The sequence below is a fragment of the Rasamsonia byssochlamydoides genome (genome assembly GCF_041956645.1).
Source record: "Rasamsonia byssochlamydoides strain NRRL 3658 unplaced genomic scaffold VTN77scaffold_4, whole genome shotgun sequence".
Lineage (NCBI taxonomy): Eukaryota > Fungi > Ascomycota > Eurotiomycetes > Eurotiales > Trichocomaceae > Rasamsonia > Rasamsonia byssochlamydoides.
In genome coordinates, this window is record NW_027192387.1 from 446,042 (window position 1) to 462,566 (window position 16,525).

The 16,525-nt window shown below is 49.8% G+C and overlaps 6 protein-coding genes across 6 annotated transcripts; 3 read left to right on the plus strand and 3 right to left on the minus strand.

Moving 5' to 3' along the window:
- Positions 1–172: 172 nt before the first annotated feature.
- On the minus strand, positions 173–3,585 carry VTN77DRAFT_5504 (uncharacterized protein; the record flags this gene model as incomplete). The annotated part of the gene is made up of 3 exons (XM_069421681.1): positions 173–2,141; positions 2,215–2,943; positions 3,002–3,585. The coding sequence occupies 3 exons, from the start codon at positions 3,583–3,585 to the stop codon at positions 173–175; spliced, it is 3,282 nt and encodes a 1,093-aa protein (XP_069281659.1).
- A 1,785-nt stretch (positions 3,586–5,370) lies between these two features.
- Positions 5,371–5,970, minus strand: VTN77DRAFT_5505 (uncharacterized protein; the record flags this gene model as incomplete). Its single annotated transcript, XM_069421682.1, has 2 exons — positions 5,371–5,764; positions 5,891–5,970. The coding sequence occupies 2 exons, from the start codon at positions 5,968–5,970 to the stop codon at positions 5,371–5,373; spliced, it is 474 nt and encodes a 157-aa protein (XP_069281660.1).
- A 1,979-nt stretch (positions 5,971–7,949) lies between these two features.
- Positions 7,950–8,760, plus strand: VTN77DRAFT_5506 (uncharacterized protein; the record flags this gene model as incomplete). Its single annotated transcript, XM_069421683.1, has 5 exons — positions 7,950–7,999; positions 8,087–8,199; positions 8,273–8,436; positions 8,508–8,651; positions 8,725–8,760. 5 exons carry the CDS (start codon positions 7,950–7,952, stop codon positions 8,758–8,760), a joined length of 507 nt encoding a protein of 168 aa, XP_069281661.1.
- Positions 8,761–9,289: 529 nt separating this feature from the next.
- On the plus strand, positions 9,290–12,188 carry VTN77DRAFT_5507 (uncharacterized protein; the record flags this gene model as incomplete). The annotated part of the gene is made up of 2 exons (XM_069421684.1): positions 9,290–9,631; positions 9,735–12,188. The coding sequence occupies 2 exons, from the start codon at positions 9,290–9,292 to the stop codon at positions 12,186–12,188; spliced, it is 2,796 nt and encodes a 931-aa protein (XP_069281662.1).
- Positions 12,189–12,706: 518 nt separating this feature from the next.
- Positions 12,707–13,733, plus strand: VTN77DRAFT_5508 (uncharacterized protein; the record flags this gene model as incomplete). The annotated part of the gene is made up of 3 exons (XM_069421685.1): positions 12,707–12,765; positions 13,032–13,089; positions 13,179–13,733. The coding sequence occupies 3 exons, from the start codon at positions 12,707–12,709 to the stop codon at positions 13,731–13,733; spliced, it is 672 nt and encodes a 223-aa protein (XP_069281663.1).
- A 958-nt stretch (positions 13,734–14,691) lies between these two features.
- VTN77DRAFT_5509 (uncharacterized protein) lies at positions 14,692–15,794 on the minus strand (the record flags this gene model as incomplete). Its single annotated transcript, XM_069421686.1, has 2 exons — positions 14,692–14,958; positions 15,411–15,794. 2 exons carry the CDS (start codon positions 15,792–15,794, stop codon positions 14,692–14,694), a joined length of 651 nt encoding a protein of 216 aa, XP_069281664.1.
- Between the last annotated feature and the right edge of the window lie 731 nt (positions 15,795–16,525).

The window sequence follows — 16,525 nt, forward strand, 5'->3', positions numbered from 1 at the left end:
TGCGGCTGCGGCTGCGGCTGTTTTGGAGATGGTATGGAGTCTTGCTCTTGCGTAGAGGGAGAGGTGGTAGTAGGATGGCTGGCGCCAGCAGCAGCCTCCGTTTCGCTGGTTTCGGTACCTGCGGGTGCTTGGATAAGTTAGCTGTGCTTCAGCACATATAGACAGCAAGCAGTTACATACCTTTATCTTTGTGACCCTCAGGATCACCCCTCTCTGTCCTCTTCTTGCCAAAAATCTTCAAAAAGGCGCTTTTAGACTTCTCGCCAGATGTCTTCCCAGCGGTCGTTTTCGTCTCGTCTACCGGCACCTGAGACACCTCTGCCTTGACATCATTGCCAGGGACGGCTGAGTTCGACCCAGCAGGTACATCCTTTGGCGTCGGCGGTGTCTCCTCATAAACCTGCGATTTATGCTTGCTGAACCATGACCACTTCTTCTCGGCTGAGCCCCTCGCATCACTGCGTCGTGGACACGGCGGGTTCTCCTCAATGGGTTCTAGGGCCATGTGATAGCGAGAGTTGTAACGCATGCAGCCCACGAGAGTGCTGCCTTGACGCTCCTCGACTGGATTGCTTGGATTCTTAGATGGTCCGCCAGACTCTGCAGAGCTAGAGCGGACACCCGTCGTCCCCGACGTCCCTGTGCTCCTCTTCCTGATGGTGAGTGGCTTGATCTCGTTGATTGATGGCAAAGACGAGTCCCGGGGAACCATACGAATGGTCGCCTTTTCATTAGGCCTGGCCGATACGGGACGAGCAGACCCCGGCCTGGCTTGCTGATGATCAGGATGTTTGAACTCAGAAGCAGTGGGACTCTCCATTGGGGAAGCCAGCTCTTCAGAAATGGCAGGTAAGTAATGCGTGTCCGCAGAGCGCTTCGGAATAGGTTCTGATATTGCGCGTCTGCTCTGATCCGTTTCGTCTGATTTCCACCTTTGTTGCCGTACAGTGTCCTGCTCGATCAGACGGTCAAGGTGTGCGATGACTTCTTTCAGGTAGTCCGGGAGACCTTCAGATCCGGCCTTTGCAGAGTGTTCGATCAGCTTGCGACGGGTTTCGGCAAGCTCTCTGACGGTACACGAGGTGGATATGCCCGCTGGGGGCTCTGGTACTTCACGGTCGCCTGGCTTTGCGCTAGATTTGGACTGCTCAACCTCTTCATAGATGGACATAGACGTAGCCGTAGAGTCGGAGGCCCCTGCAATGCTGCTTTCCACGGTACGGCCCGTCGAAACAGAGGATCGATTGAAAGCCTCCTCGCAGATCTGACTGAGTTCAGCAGAGACCTTCCTGGCCTCCTCTTTCCAATAGCTGCTGCAGTCCCGTACTTTCTTAATGTCGAGATCCTTCCCTATGCCCGCGACCACATCAGATGTGCGAACCACCGCTGGCGGACTTGGCAGCGCAGGGCTGCTATAACGAACGCCAGAAACCATGATACTGCTGATCTGGTCATTCGCCAGATCCTTGGCAATTGAGTTCTGAGATCTTGTTCGCTCCCTTTTGCTTTTGATTGAACCAGTCTGAGACCGGTTGCGAATGTGCCGGAACGAAACATTGCGCTTGTAACTGCTGGCAGCTCGCACACCTGGAGCGGGACTGAATCCACGACGGGAGTGGGCAAGAGAACTTCTTGAATGGCATGATCTCTCTGCTTTCTTTTTTCTATTCCATTGGATGAGCTCAACTGAAGAGTTGGGTACGCAGTTGGCTTCTTCAGGCTGCTGCACTTTGCGAACTGTAGACTGTTTGGAAGTCTCAGCTCCCTCAGATGACTCCGTGGCTGGAAGTACATCAGAAGACTTCCGATGAATAGTCACATTTGCATATTCAACGCTAGGGTTGGCAACAGGGCTGAGTGAAGCTCTGAACGGATCATAGCTCTGCGAAGATTTTGGCTCTTTTGCAGAGCTACTACGGCGGCTCACGTCTGTCAATATTGAGAACTGGGAGCGTCGCCGAGATTGAGTCTGCACACGTCCGTTCCTGGAATATCTAGCCACTGCCCTCACTGCGGCTGGTGGTCGGGAAATGTGATGGTAATCACTGGCGGAATACTCTAGAGGTTGCCCATCATAGTTTTCCAGTTGTTCGTCTCTAAACTTGATCAGGGCATTGTAGAACATTTTCTCCAGGTTAGGTCTGTAAAGACATCAGTTAGAACGCAGTTCCATTACAAGTACACCCGTTGAAACAATGAAAGCAAACTACGTACTCTTCAGAGAGCAGTTTTTCTATCAGTGTCTCTGGCTTGGCACAGTGCCACAGTGTCTGCAGATTCCGCAACAGTTCCATGTCGATATCGGCACGGCTAGCCACAGGCGGACCGCAATCCTTGGCTGATAACGGCGGGGGAGGACCCAAAGGATGGTCAGACATCGCCTGGTGGAGGGCCTCATACTTCTTCAGAAGAGGATGATTCCACATATTCTGTATGCTGATTCTGTCCTCCGGCCTCTTTTGCAGGATGCGTTGGATCAGGTCCGCTGCTTCCACACTAAGCCAGGCCGGGAGGTGATATTCTCCCTTCTTCACGAGCCGCAGAGTAGTGGAGAGATCACCTCCATCAAATGGAAGGAATCCGGTTAGCAAGGCGTACAGGATAATGCCACAGCTCCAGATATCTGCCTTGTCGCCGCGATATCTCCTACCGTAGATGATTTCTGGAGCAGCATAATGAGGGCTTCCACAGGAAGTATTCAGCCAGTGACCCGCAGGCTGCAGAGCAGCCATCCCGAAGTCAGCAAGTTTAATATTGTGATTGGCATCCAACAGGATATTCTCTGGCTTCAGGTCACGGTGGCAGATATTGAACCGATGGCAATACGCCAGACCGGAAATAATCTGTCGAAACAGTCGAACAGCTTCCTCTTCTGGAAGGGGTCCATGGGTGGATACGTAATCGAAGAGCTCTCCACCTTCGACGTATTCGAGAACAAGATACCTGGGAATATTATCAGCCAACGATATCGTAGTGCAATCTGCTCGCACCATCGACTCACAATTCGCCTCGATTCTCCCATACGTCATACAGGTTGATCACGTTGGGATGTTCGATCAGTTTCATGATGACCACTTCCCGTTCAATCCCAAAGGGCATTGGCCTGCTTCCGGGAGGTGCACCCAGAAAGCCCGCATTCCGATCCATTGCTGCGATGCTTTCGCTCTGAACCATTGCCGCGGACTTCTTCGAAACGATCTTGATGGCCGCGGCCTGGCCCGTCACCGCGTGTTTCGCCAGTCGGACACGCCCGGTTGCTCCCTTTCCTAATGTCCTTCCTAGCTGCCATGGCCCCACGTGTGTCTTTCTGCGCCCTTTTGTAGATGTTGTTGACGCAGTCGATATGGCCGAATTCCGATGCAAGTCCTCTAGGGACTCTGTGACTGCTGACGGGGGTTTGTTTTCGGCGGAGCTTGGGTTGATGTGAGAAGACAAGGGATCTGCGACTTTCAGCTGCTCGTGATAGTACGCCACTCCTTCGCGCCCTCGTGTTGGCCCCGCGGCACTATTATTGGCTCTGCTGGTAGCATCAGTGAGTGGTTGGCGTCTCGAGTGAGGACGAGCGCCGCCTGCTGCATGGTCCATCCCTAGATCGTCACAATGATGAATGACTGGTGATCCGCAAGAACATTCAGACTCGAGATAGGCAGCGTTAGGAACAGGTATCGGGCTCGCTTTAGGGCCAGCGGTCGAGACGCAAGCAGGCGCGCTCGTCTCCCTGGGCACGATTCCAAGGGCGCCCAGGAGTAGATTTCCCAGGTATTTCGCCCCCAGAAAGAAATGGCAGTTTGCCTTTCTTCGAGCCAGGTTTGGCTAGCAGTTGCGCGGTCAGTTCTTCGGTAATGAGTGACGGATGTGTTCGCTTGCACGATTTACCAACGAGAAAATAGAATCTGGAAATCAGATGAATGGACAGGGAGGTTGGAGATCAACGAGAGGACGCTTGTAGCACTAGCATTAGGTCAAAAGAATGACTGTAGTGGAACGAGCGACAGTGAAGACGACATCTGCAAAGATGACTTCTCAGGATAGCATTAGGCACCCTCGTGGGTTGTGAGGGAGAGATAGCGAGCAAAAGAGATCAAGATCGGAGCTCCCTCAGACAGTCGCCAGAGGCATACCGGACCGTCGGGAAAGGCAAAGAGAAAAGGTAGCATTGAGCAAGTTAGACATGCCAAATTGGAACACAAACTGAGGAATGGAGGCAGGCAGCTTGTTTACCCCACGTTGGATTCCAAGGTCTCCCAGGCCACCAACGGCATCGATCTGAGGAATGTGTTGGCACAATATTGTTTTCACGACAAAATACCATCACAGTGACATTTAGAAGAAAAAAATCGATTCGATTTTCTGCATGTATTTCACCTCTCAAACCGAATTTTACCACAGTACAGAGCGGTCAGTAAACTCGAATATCAGTTTGGTTTCCGCATGGGCGACAGCATCCGACACGTTGGTCGACGACTGAGAACAACAGAGATACCGGACGGAGATCTTGATTAGTGCCCATTCCACACCCAGTCTATGTAGATTATCCAAAGTTGATCGACAGGGATCGACCTTTACCGCCCTATAGTGTACATTCCAGAGCAGTGGAAATGAGATATCTCCTATGCTGGAAAGCACGCGTTTTGAATTCGTTAATAATCACCAGAGTCACGGAGACTCTGATCAATTTCTTTTTCTGAACTTTGTCTTTTTCTTCGGGCCATACCTCCTAGAAGCTCGTTTATGAATTGCCTCATCGAAGGTGCTGTGATCTTCAGGGAGTATTATTGAAAATCTCTTCACGCGACTACATGCCGGTTGTGTGCCCGCATTCCAATCAACCATTGTTTCGGAAGCGAAATTAGCAATAACAGTGCTCTAAGTAAGTTTTTGAGTCAATCAATTGATGAGATTTGGAGCTATTAATGAATTAAATCTGTCAGATTGAGTTATCTCCTCGCACCTTGGAAGCATTGAATAAGGACGTGTAGTCTGTAGTTAATCTGAGGGGTTGTGGTGACTGGAGCACGCCCGATATGGTCTAGCGCAGGATGACAGGGATCAACCGCATGTTTACGCCAATTTAGGCAGGGACCTCCTACAGCAGGTGCTCCGGAATATTTATCACCCTAGTTCTTTCCTTGATGGAGAGGCACTTGTAGCATCCTCGGCACTCGATGAGAAACTGAAGGTGCGGGCTTTTAATATCATCTACAGCCGCAACAACGTAGCTTCATACCTCGATGTCATCCGTGTTTCAGTATGTCACACCCAGCATTGATGTTAGAGCGTTGCAAAGCAACGTAGTCCAACTAGATACTGGTCCCTATCACCACGTAACTAAACTGAAGATGCAAATGGATTCCCGTTATCCGGTCCCCATCACCAATGCTCCTCGGTGATCTTCACATCATCCACGTCGACCCCGTCGACAAACCATCTGCCCTCACCGTTCCCATCAGGCCCTATCAAGACATCATTACCGGACATCTGGCGCTTGCGCATCTTGCCAGTCTCGTAATCGAACGTCCAGTCCTCGAGCCCGTAGCATCGCTTCCAACGCATCCCGTCGCTCGCGTCCTGGTACTCGTACCAGAACTGCACCGCGATGCGGTTGTCCGTAAACGCGAACAGTTCCTTGCGAAGACGGTACGAGCGCTCTTTGTTCCACTTCGCTGTCAGGAGGGCGATGATGGCGTCTGTGCCCTTGATGAAGGTGTCGCGGTTACGCCAGATGCAGTCTGGGGTGTAGGCGGTTGCGACGCGCACAGGGTCTCTGTAGGAAAACGATTCATCAGATCATGATGAAAAGAAGAGACAGTACTTCTAGAACATTAGGGGCAATCATTCCACGCAATTTACGTGGAGATCAACGAGGAAAGAGAAGAGAAAGGTAATTTACCGAGTATTCCACTGATCCTGTGCCGCCTTGACCTTCTTCCGTGCCGTCTCTTCAGTGAACGGGGGCTTGATGTCTGCCATGGTGGTTGAAACCTTTATTCCTTTCCTTTTTCAGGAATGATTATCCTTGATGTAGCTCACAGTGGGTTCAATTGGGTTCTCTATTGGAGATGCGAGGATAAGCAAAGTATAAGACCAGTGTCACGATGAGACAACATACCTAGGTCTGCCCAACAGTGGTACCTAGTAATAAAAGGTACTGTGAAGTTTTGTTTTCTTCTCAGTTGCAGACCATCAATCCATATAAATATACCTGACCGTCCATGACTCATCATCTTTGCCATGTCGCATCTCCGGGCCTTTCACCGACGCCCTGTGCGGTTCCAAGGTTTAGTGCTGACTACCTGCTCACGCGTTTGTTGGTCATCCTCTCCTGAAGGAACTTCCGGCTTCGTACTCCGTATGCTCCGTGATCTTTTCCAAGAACAAAAAAAGACGCCTTTGGCCTGTCTTTGTATACTTGGGTTGATTCGAGTTGTATTTGAAATTATTATGCTGGGCACTTCAGCTTCGTGCGATGCTAGTCGCTTATCTAATTATTTGCTCAGAGGGCTGCAGGATGCCAGGTGACTAGGGAGTCATCTGATGCTGTTCTCCGAACCAAATGAAAATCTCTCTCTTTAGTCATTGCAGAAATATGAGCTGTACGAGTACATGCTTGCGCCAGCTTTGCAATGTGGCTATTACATGGCGCATGTTTATCTGATCAGGATCGGTGTACTCTCTGATTATCTTATCAGGATCGGACAGCAAGCATTTGGCGTGATATGCCTTGGGATGCTCTATCTATAGTTTTGGTTATTGAATAAGCTTAAGATACTGGCTCGAAGAGGCAAGTATCATGGACACGAAATATATTTCCTTTCTGGGTTTCTCTTTGATCTCTCATATTCTCACTCTGTGAGTCTGAGCCCCTGGTCAATGATGCCAGGACGGGAAATATATATATTGACCGCCTTCGACTACTTGCTACGAAAAACGTCACACTTACAAAAAAAAGGAGGGAGGGAGAGAGAGGGTTGTATGGTAGGATGTCACGCCACATAGCCAGCATCATCTGCTTCTTGCATATATCCTGGCGTAGTGATGGCAGATCCCAAAGCTTGACCCCGCCAAGGAACACGGCCTTTGGAGGGGCAGAATCGATATCGAGCGAAAGGCATCACGTGAGAGCGTGATGGGTGACGTGACGTGTGGCTGCAGGGGCCCCTCGTTGGTGTCGCCTGCCGTTATCATTTGCTGCTCTGACACGTTGTCAACCCTCCTAGATTGTAGACTGCATGCCAAGTCCAGGACTTGATTATTTGTTGTAGATAGTGTTCATTCACGCCATTCATAGTATCCACTCATTGCAACGTGAGGAATTGAATTGATGTTCCTCAGACGTCAGACTTGAGAAGATTCTTCAAGGATTCCCGTTCTTCCTGTACTAAGAAGTGTTCATTCGTCACAAAGCAACGGCGGGCATGTCATCAGCCAGCAGATCGACTCTGGGGACCTCTGGTGATTAGTCAACTCGTACGGTCTAGATAGATAGATCTCACCCAAGAATGACGGTCCGGCAACCGACGAAGGTGTCCGCGACCCGTCCATGGTGGGGGGTATGGCGGGGCATCTCAGTCTCGGGCGGTCTTCTTGATAATACCCTGATGGTCACATAGCGGTGACACGCTAATCGAGGAACACCATGGAAACCGTGTGAAGTTTGACTGTCGGACCACTCCCAATCGCCGGCTCGGCCTCTCACTGAATCCGATCACCTTATTGCGTCGTTGCGGGCTGCTCTTACTCCACGGTGCACATCCAGTCCTTGTTGGCTACCTCTGGCTACCTGCGGCAAGGTACCAACCCGCACCTATATTAACCGTCATCCTTCCGCAATCCCCCCGTGCCTCTTCTACATCCAGGACAAATCATCAACCGCAGCCGAAAGCTACTTTTACAGTTACTCAAACAACCTTCCGACTTGTTAACTTTGACCACCGTATTTACTATCCAAGATGTCGGGACTCAAGCCTGGTGACACCTTCCCCTCTGACGTCGTCTTCCAGTGAGTGACCCCTCCTGCTTGCATTCACTTCCAGAGAGAAGAAAGGCAGGGATAGACCAGAAGGCTGACATATCATGATCATGATAGGTACATCCCATGGACTGAGGAGAAGGGCGACATTACCGCCTGCGGTATCCCCGTCGCCTACAACGCCTCCAAGGAGTGGGCCGACAAGAAGGTCGTCCTCTTCGCCCTTCCTGGTACGTTGCCACATAGGAGAAGTCCCTACCAGCTTCATCTTCCGCAGCGCTGACGGCTTTGGCTATTTCAAAGGTGCCTTCACTCCTGTCTGCTCCGCTCGCCACGTCCCCGGCTACATTGAGAACCTTCCCAAGCTGAAGGAGAAGGGCGTCGATGTTGTGGCCGTCCTGGCCTACAACGATGCCTATGTCATGAGCGCCTGGGGCAAGGCCAACCAGGTCACTGGCGACGACATCGTAAGCATCCCCAATGCCGTCAAACCTTGCATGAATGAACGCCGCTAATGCCGACTGTCTCCTTAAAATAGCTTTTCCTGTCCGACCCCGACGCTAAGTTCTCCAAGAGCATCGGCTGGGCCGACGAGGAGGGCCGCACTGGTCGCTACGCCATCGTCCTCGACAAGGGCAAGGTCATCTACGCTCAGCGTGAGCGTGAGAAGAACATCCTCGAGGTGAGTTCCCCGAAAACAGTGCCAACTGTACGATCTGCGCTTGGCCGAGTTCGTGCTAATATTGTGCTTGTAGGTCTCGAGCGCCGAGGCTGTTCTTGCTGCTCTTTGAATGAGGCAGAGACATCCTCTAAAGAAGTAACGCCAAGCTATTTCTGAGTATGGGATACAGGGCGTTGATTTTTCTTCCATGTTAGACCAGCGATCCTGTGATGACAGCTGGATAATGACCCCACCACTTTCTTTTCGAAAGTGGAATGACGCACGCATAGATTAGTAGATTTAGATATCTAGAGATCTAGAAAGGCCTCTCAATAAAATACCCTTATTCCCTCAAGAGATAATTGCCATCGTAGGCTGGATTTTTTATGAAGGGAGGTAGAAAAAAAATAAGGAGAGAAAAGAGTTTTCCAACGCATTTCAAAATTCTTGTTTCGGCTCCTTTGATATAGATATCTCAGCCACTTTGATAACTTTGATCAGCGGGGCAAGTGGACAGCCACGGATCAAGATGTATTACGGAGTAGTCAGCCTGATGACGCGCCAAGCCCGCAAGTCCGTGAACTGCATACATTTCTGCGGAGCAACACAATCTTTCCAGCACATATCAGCCTTCCTCCCAACAATAAGCAAAGGCCGCAATGGCCCTCAATCCTCCATCTAAACGAAAGTCGCCCTTCTCCGGGCCTCCTGGGGCACAGGATTCTGCGGCCGCACGCAAACGCGCCAAAACGTACGATGCTCGCGCTCTCGCGGTACAGTCCTCCGACGCCGCTCTCTCCGCGACTGGCGAACTCGACGTGGCCGCCTATGTGGGAGCTCGCGAATATGAGATCCGGGCTCTGGAGTCCGGGATGCAGCGGTCCAAAGCTGCTTTGACGAGTCGTGCCTTTCAGAAGGTTCCCCGATCGCTGCGGAGAAGAACAGCCAGCCACAATGTGAAAAGAATTCCCAGGCGACTGAGGGCACGAGCAAAGAGAGAGGTATTGTCGCGTCTTTTAGTTGATTGATTCCTGACGGAGTCTACAGCGACTTGGCATTTGGTCAATTGCTTCATGATCGTTCAATGTTGACAAGTATTTACAGATGATAGAAGACAACACGCCCACAGTGACCGCCCGTCGACGAAAACCAACAGAGCTCCTTCGTCTCCGTCTAGAAACTGCTCGGCGACTCCAGGGCCTCAATGCGAAGACCAAGGCCAAGCGTGCTGCCTCCAAAGCGAAACGAGATAAGGAAGCGCGAAAATTGCTGTCAGAAGTTGGGGACAGCCATGACTACAGGATCGCGCCTCGGGTTCCCAAGATTAAAAAGAACAAGCTCTCTCAACCACCGCCGCCAGACTCGAAGTTCAAGAAGCGTCAGCGTGGGAAGACGTGGTTACCAACCCACATGTACCACGCGAAGCGAGCACACATGACGCCCCCGAATGAACCGCTTTGGCGATTCGCAGTCCCGCTGACGCCGACGGAGAAGAGTTACAGACCTACCCATCGTGCGGCAGGAGCGAGGGGAGCTGTGGCGTGGGACATGAGTTACATTTCTACAATCCAGCTGGAGGGAACTCGACCAGCTCTTGAGAGTGTCTTGAAAGCGGTTGGGGTTGATGGCGAGGACGCTTGGGGGAATAAAGGGAAGAAGTGGAGGCAGGGAACAAGGAGCTTGCGAACTTGGGTTCATGAGAAGGAGAATGATAAGAGACCGATAGCACCAGTGACACTTATCTGGTGTGCGAAATCTAAATCGGAGGATGTTGAAATGACCAATGCCGATGATGTTCCTCGGAACAAAAAGAAGCAACCTCGAGACAAACTCTTTATCCGGGTACATCCATCTGCATTTCTGCAGCTGTGGAACGAGCTCCTCTCTCTGGCGAAGAGGCAGAATCCTCCAGTCATGGTTGAGGATTTACGGTTTGAGATTGGAAGCATTGAGGTTACCGGGCCTGGATCCACAGAAGCCCTGATAGCCACTCTGCGACCTTTCACTGAAGAGGGACAAGAGCTGCCCACGGATAGCCCAGAAGCTACCTGGCTGTCCCTTTTGGGAGTCACGAATCCGTCCTCTCTTCCGGCTAATGCGCTCCTGGCCTTCTCTATATCCGACCCCCGTCTGCGCTTCCCTTTAACGTCTCTGAAGCCTCCGTCGGACGAATCGAGCATGAGTGACCTTGCCGGTTTGCTTTCTTCGTGGCCCCCAGACAGAACACAGGAACGACCGTCACTTTTTGACCGACCTGCACGCTTGGCCGCCGTCCGTTGTCTTCCTAGCCAAAAGGCGATTAACCGCCGCCGGACGTTAGCTGGTCCCGGGGCACATCCCTCCCCGCAACCCTCTGACCCGCGCATACCTGTCATTCTTCTTGCAACCAGGCCGCAAAGCACTTCCAAGCATAATAATTCTCATGGGACTTGGACTGTTCTGTTGCCATGGAAATGCGTCGTTCCGCTGTGGTACATGCTTATGTACTACCCACTGTCGAGTGGAGGAAACCCGAGATTTGGCGGGTTGAAGGAGCAGCAGCAGCTTGCCTTTGAGCGTGGTGAACCCTGGTTTCCTGGGGATTTTCCTGGGACCCAGGCTGGCTGGGAGTGGGGGGTGCGTGAGCAGGAACAGAGGCGGAAGGAGTGGGAAAGGAGGCCTAAGGGGAGGAGGATAGAGTTCGACAGTATCGATTTGGGGAATGGTCGGAAGGGCGAGATAGGTCGTGGCTGGGCTTGTGACTGGGAGAGATTGATCAGTGGACTTCCTGGGACAGAAAAGCCGGAGGATGAGACGAAAGCAGCTGTGGATGAAGCCCAAGAACCTGCTAAGACGACTCAAGAGGCTGAGAAGCAGCCTTGCAGCCCACCCCTGGGTATTCAGCAACTAAGCTACGAGGCCGCTTCTTCTATCATCAACCACGACTTTCGGGATCCTCCTCCGGAAAGCATGTTGTCGTTGATTTCCAAGCCTTCCCTTGCAACCGTTAGGATATCACTCTATGGTCGCGGCACGCCAACCCCGTGTGCTCGCATTTACCGTCTCCCCACCGGCGATCACGAACTACGCCGGAAATGGCTGTCTCTAGCATCCTCGGCCACGACGTCTTCGTCGTCCTCCAAACCAGTATCCAACGCCGATCTCAATGCTACCCCTGGGAAATCGCAGAGCCCGAAAGGGAAACAGAAACAAAAGAAGCAGCAGCAGTCTACGAAGGATCCCCTTGTTCAGAAAGCTGAAGCTCGCCAGCGGCTGGCCGCGTCTCTGATTGAATCACCGCCGTCTTCCGAGGGAGACACCCACTTCCCTATACCTCCAGAAGAAGACTTGATCGGGTTCGTGACGACTGGCAACTACAATCTTTCCGAAGGAAGAGGAACCGGCATTGGCTCCATTCTGGTCTCGAAGGTGGTGGGTAATGAGTTCTCCGTCACGGAACAAAGCAAAACGAAAGGGGTACGTAAGTCGAAAGGAAAACAGATCGATGAGATGAGGTTGTGCATTGTCCGGTCTGCTGGGGAGCGGGTTGGGAGGATAGGAATATGGGAGTTGGTTTGATCTGTCAAAAAGGATCCGGAGAATTCGTGATCGTTTTACTACTGAACGTCACAGCAGAGTAAAATATCCTTTTGCATGAACAGGGTGTATAAGGGAGTATAAGGACTGGACTGGGTAGACTCTAGGGAGTATATTAGGTTAGAGCGACAAATACCTACTTGACACTTTGTCTCTTAGAGAAAAAAATGCTTGATTCTGACTGATCAATGTTTTATTTCTTGAGGTCGAGTACATTTATTTCCTCCCTTGGTGATGATTCTTTGTATACTGGCGCTGGCCTGAGGCATCCACATGTCGGAATGTTTGCTGACTAAGCATCACCAGCCGTGTGATCTGATCTCTTCCGACGGAATTCCCGCTGGATGGGACCGATCGGACCTCTGACGACTGCGCCCAAGTCTCTATCTCCCGTCAAGACCCAAGCAAGCGATTCCGGGGAATCATTGCGCTTTCTTTCCAACTCATTTTCTTGCGCAAAAGGGAAAGATTACACCGAGCGGCAGGGAGCTGAGCCAGCAATGGGCGTCGGCAGCTCAAAGCCCGAAGCCTCGGCCGGGTCGAAACATGTTTTTACTAGGTGAGTATGAAGTGCAATTGAACCCGGATGTAGCGGAGGTGCAAGAAAAATGAAGAGAAGAGAACAATTATTTTGATTTGCAAGCCGTATAAAGCGTCATTTATCCCTGTATAGGAGTTGTCTTTCTGCAATTGATCTGTGACGCAACGATTTTCGTCGTTCCGTTTGCGCACCTCACGTGTTGAGAGAGAACCTTGGAGATATAGAACAATCATGAAGGGGAAATTGGCGCAAAATGCTAACTTGTCTTTCGTTCTTGTCTCTAGTGAAACGCCGGTTCAATTTTCTACCAACCTGGTAGAAGCCCTTCAGTCTTCCGCAGAGGTACCAACCCCTCCATCTCAATTGCACCGAATACGAGCGTCGGAGAAGGGAATAAAGAACACCATCTGACATGAAATGTTTCCTCTCAGACCGACTCAACCCGTGCCAAGTCGCTCGAACTGCACATCCAAGCTCGCGTTGCGGAGGAGCTCGAACGTCTCCGGAAACGGGAGCAGCAGACTCTCGAAGAGATCGAGAAGCGTCTTGCCGCTGAAGCCAGCAGCAAACCATCTGGTGCTCCATCTACTGCAGTTCAACCCTCCTCTCCCTATGCCAATTATCCCGGATCTCTAAACCTCGACGCCCCTCGGATTCCCTTCGCCGGTCGCGAGTTCGATCCTCCATCGTCGTACCAGGCCGCGGCCCCGGTTCCTGAGCCTGCTCAGCAGCAGCCATCCCCTGCCACCGATCGGGAGCTGTCCCGCGATTCCGTGCAGAAGGAAATCGATCGGCTCCGAAGCAAGCTCGAATCGCGGAAGAAACTGGCGGCATTGGACGAAGGCGTGGAGCGAGCCAAGTCAGAGGTGGTCAACTGTCTGCGGATAAATGACCGACGGCCGCTCGACTGCTGGAAGGAGGTGGAAGACTTCAAACAGGAGGTCGCCAGGCTGGAACGGGCGTTTGTGGACAAGGTGGTGGGTTAGGAGTCCACAGAATTCAGCGATTCTGGAAGCAATCTCTCCAGGTTAAAAGAATAGAATAATGAGAAACACAACTGATCATTACTAATTGCCTAATTAAGAAATTATGGGGTTGGCATGACCCTGACCATTCATGGAATACAGAGGCGGGGCATGACCATCCCTACCCTGAGAGAGTTCATCTTAAAATAAGGCCCCAGTCAAAATTTGTTGAAATTGAACCTAGATTAGACCAAGCTATGGGCTATTAATAAACAATACATTGATCCCATTGCACCCTATTATACAGCAATCCCCAAACAAGACACAGTAGTACCTATGTTGATAGAATTGATGCAATCAGCTTTATAGACAAACCTAAGTATAACAAAAACTCTGATTACAGAACCAAAAGAGAATGGTTAATAGCTTTTTATACTTAATATAGTTTATTTAAATAATTAATAACTCCTTCTAGATTAATATTCTTAATACCTTTTAATATTATATTAACTAAATCCTCTATACTTCCTAGATAAGTTTATATTAGTTTTCTATCTTCTAGGCTAGTAGCAAATAAGGAAATCTTGGCGCAATGGCCAGGAGCTGACCCAGTGAACCGACAGCGAAGCCAGCAGCGCCAACAGGAAATAGAATTATAAAAGGAATTTAGCCTAATTAGCCTATTATGAGTTAAGCATTTTTATTATTATAAATTGTTTTCTAAAACTACGGCTAGAAACTAGACTACCTATACACAGAACTTTTCACCCTGTTATATTATTTCCTCCCCTTCCTTGAGAAGTAAGCGAGGATGCTGACTCCTAAGGCAAGGAATAGACATAACATCAGGTATAAGAAATCATCAAAAAAAAAAAGGAACAGACAACTTGCAAAACAGAAAAGATATTAATAATTCAGAAAACATAGGCAGTCTGATAACAAACAGTTCAAATATTCGAAAACAACCGAAGGGAGATATTTAGTTAACTTGAGAAGTGCTAAGTCGAAGTTGTACAGGGTCCTGTCCAGCTCCCAACTCATCTGGCAAACCGTATCTTCTTCTGAGGGCGAGAACCAGTCCATGCAGCAGCACTCCGAGCTCAGCATCTTGAATCTCATAGACCATCCCTGGCATCCTCTTAAGGAGTTTCTGGCTGTCCAGGGCTGCAACAAAACCAATATCATCTTTCCCCAGAAAATGCTTCAATAGCTCTTCCTCACTCAGTAGCCGTAATTCTTTGTCAGACTATTCCTTAGCATGCTTAAAGTCAACTACAATGGATTAAGGGATAGGTCTACTCCCTTGTCCGCCTTTCTCTAACCTTTCTACTACCATATAATTAACTGCTTCACATATATCCTCCTACTTTAGATACTGAATTGAAAGTTTGCCATAATTATAGGTATAAGACTGCCCTAACACAATCTCCTATAGCCTGCCCCTTATTGCTGCTCCCCAAGCCTTCTCAACTTATTCCCAATTCTTAGCCATTCCTCTCTAGTTTTCTTCTGCTCACACTGATACATACTCTAGGTAATCCCAGAGATCCTTATCTTTATCACAGTTCTCTTCATAACTACTAGTGGTTTTAACAATGCCCATGAATCAAGCAACAAGCTTGTCATTATTGTAGTCATGGCCTGTAATAGCATCTCTAATTCAACACATAACCTCTGAGTCACTTCTGCATCTCTCACCTCGCTAATCCTCTGTTCAAAGAATTTCAGGACTTCATCTAGATCCTTAAAACGTTTGTTCTGATAAATAATGACGTCGGCGAGATTCATGCGTTTGACTGGCGTTGCTTTGATCAAGGCAGGCAGCGAGGTAGGCGTTCCGACCTGAGGACCCGAAGGAGTCATTGGATCAGTCACCGTAGCAGGATCCATCCCTGTAAGACTTTGTCCCTGTACAACCTCCATATTGATTGGTGTCTCAGGTCCGGTTACTCCGCTGGAAATGTTCCCCATCATCATGTCTCCCTGAATTCCCTTGTCACCTCCTGGTGTCCTAGGCTCCTTGTCTGTCTCCTTGAGCCGATCCTTCCTTGGTCTTTGCATGAACATGCTTTTAGGAGGCATGTTTGCTGTTCTTTGCAATCCTTGGTGGGTTCTGATATCTGTTGGATTCACAGAAGGCTCATATTTTGAAAGAATATGGGAGAATGAAGTTGCGTATAAAATTCTCTAACTAACCACCTAACGAAGGGTGACAAGCCTCTTATATATAGGCAAGGCCGAGCCTGAATAAGTGATACAGGAGTCAAACAAGTGGTGAAATAATATTGGTCTTGGCATGTAGTGAATAACAGGAAATTAAAGACTGTGCTGGAGGTTACTTGGCTTAGATCTAGCAATGTGCTTCAGTGTTGGTTGGTAGACACTATATCATTATCCATTAAGGGCATACAGTACATATATTCATATGGATAGCCATTATGCTTAGACTCCAAACCAGTTAATTCGTTATCAAACGATCTTTGTTTTTCTGAGATGCTCATTGCATATATATCTGCTTGAATTTAGCCCAAACTGTCCAGACAAACTGCCCAGACAAGGACCATTGGAGACATCGCCGTGCCTATCTCATCTCATCTTAATCTCCACATGCAGACCTCGTTATATTTTGCAGACACCACGCGTTATGCGACATTTCGAGTCCTTTCCCTCTCGCGTGATTTGGCGAAATTGATCTCCATAGATCTGAAATTGCTTGTGGGGTCTGTGCCCCTGGCGTTGGTGCTTTGGCCCTGACATCCATTGAATGGGTTAATGCCGCCCGATCTGCAAGTTCCCCGTTAATACTCCGGGGC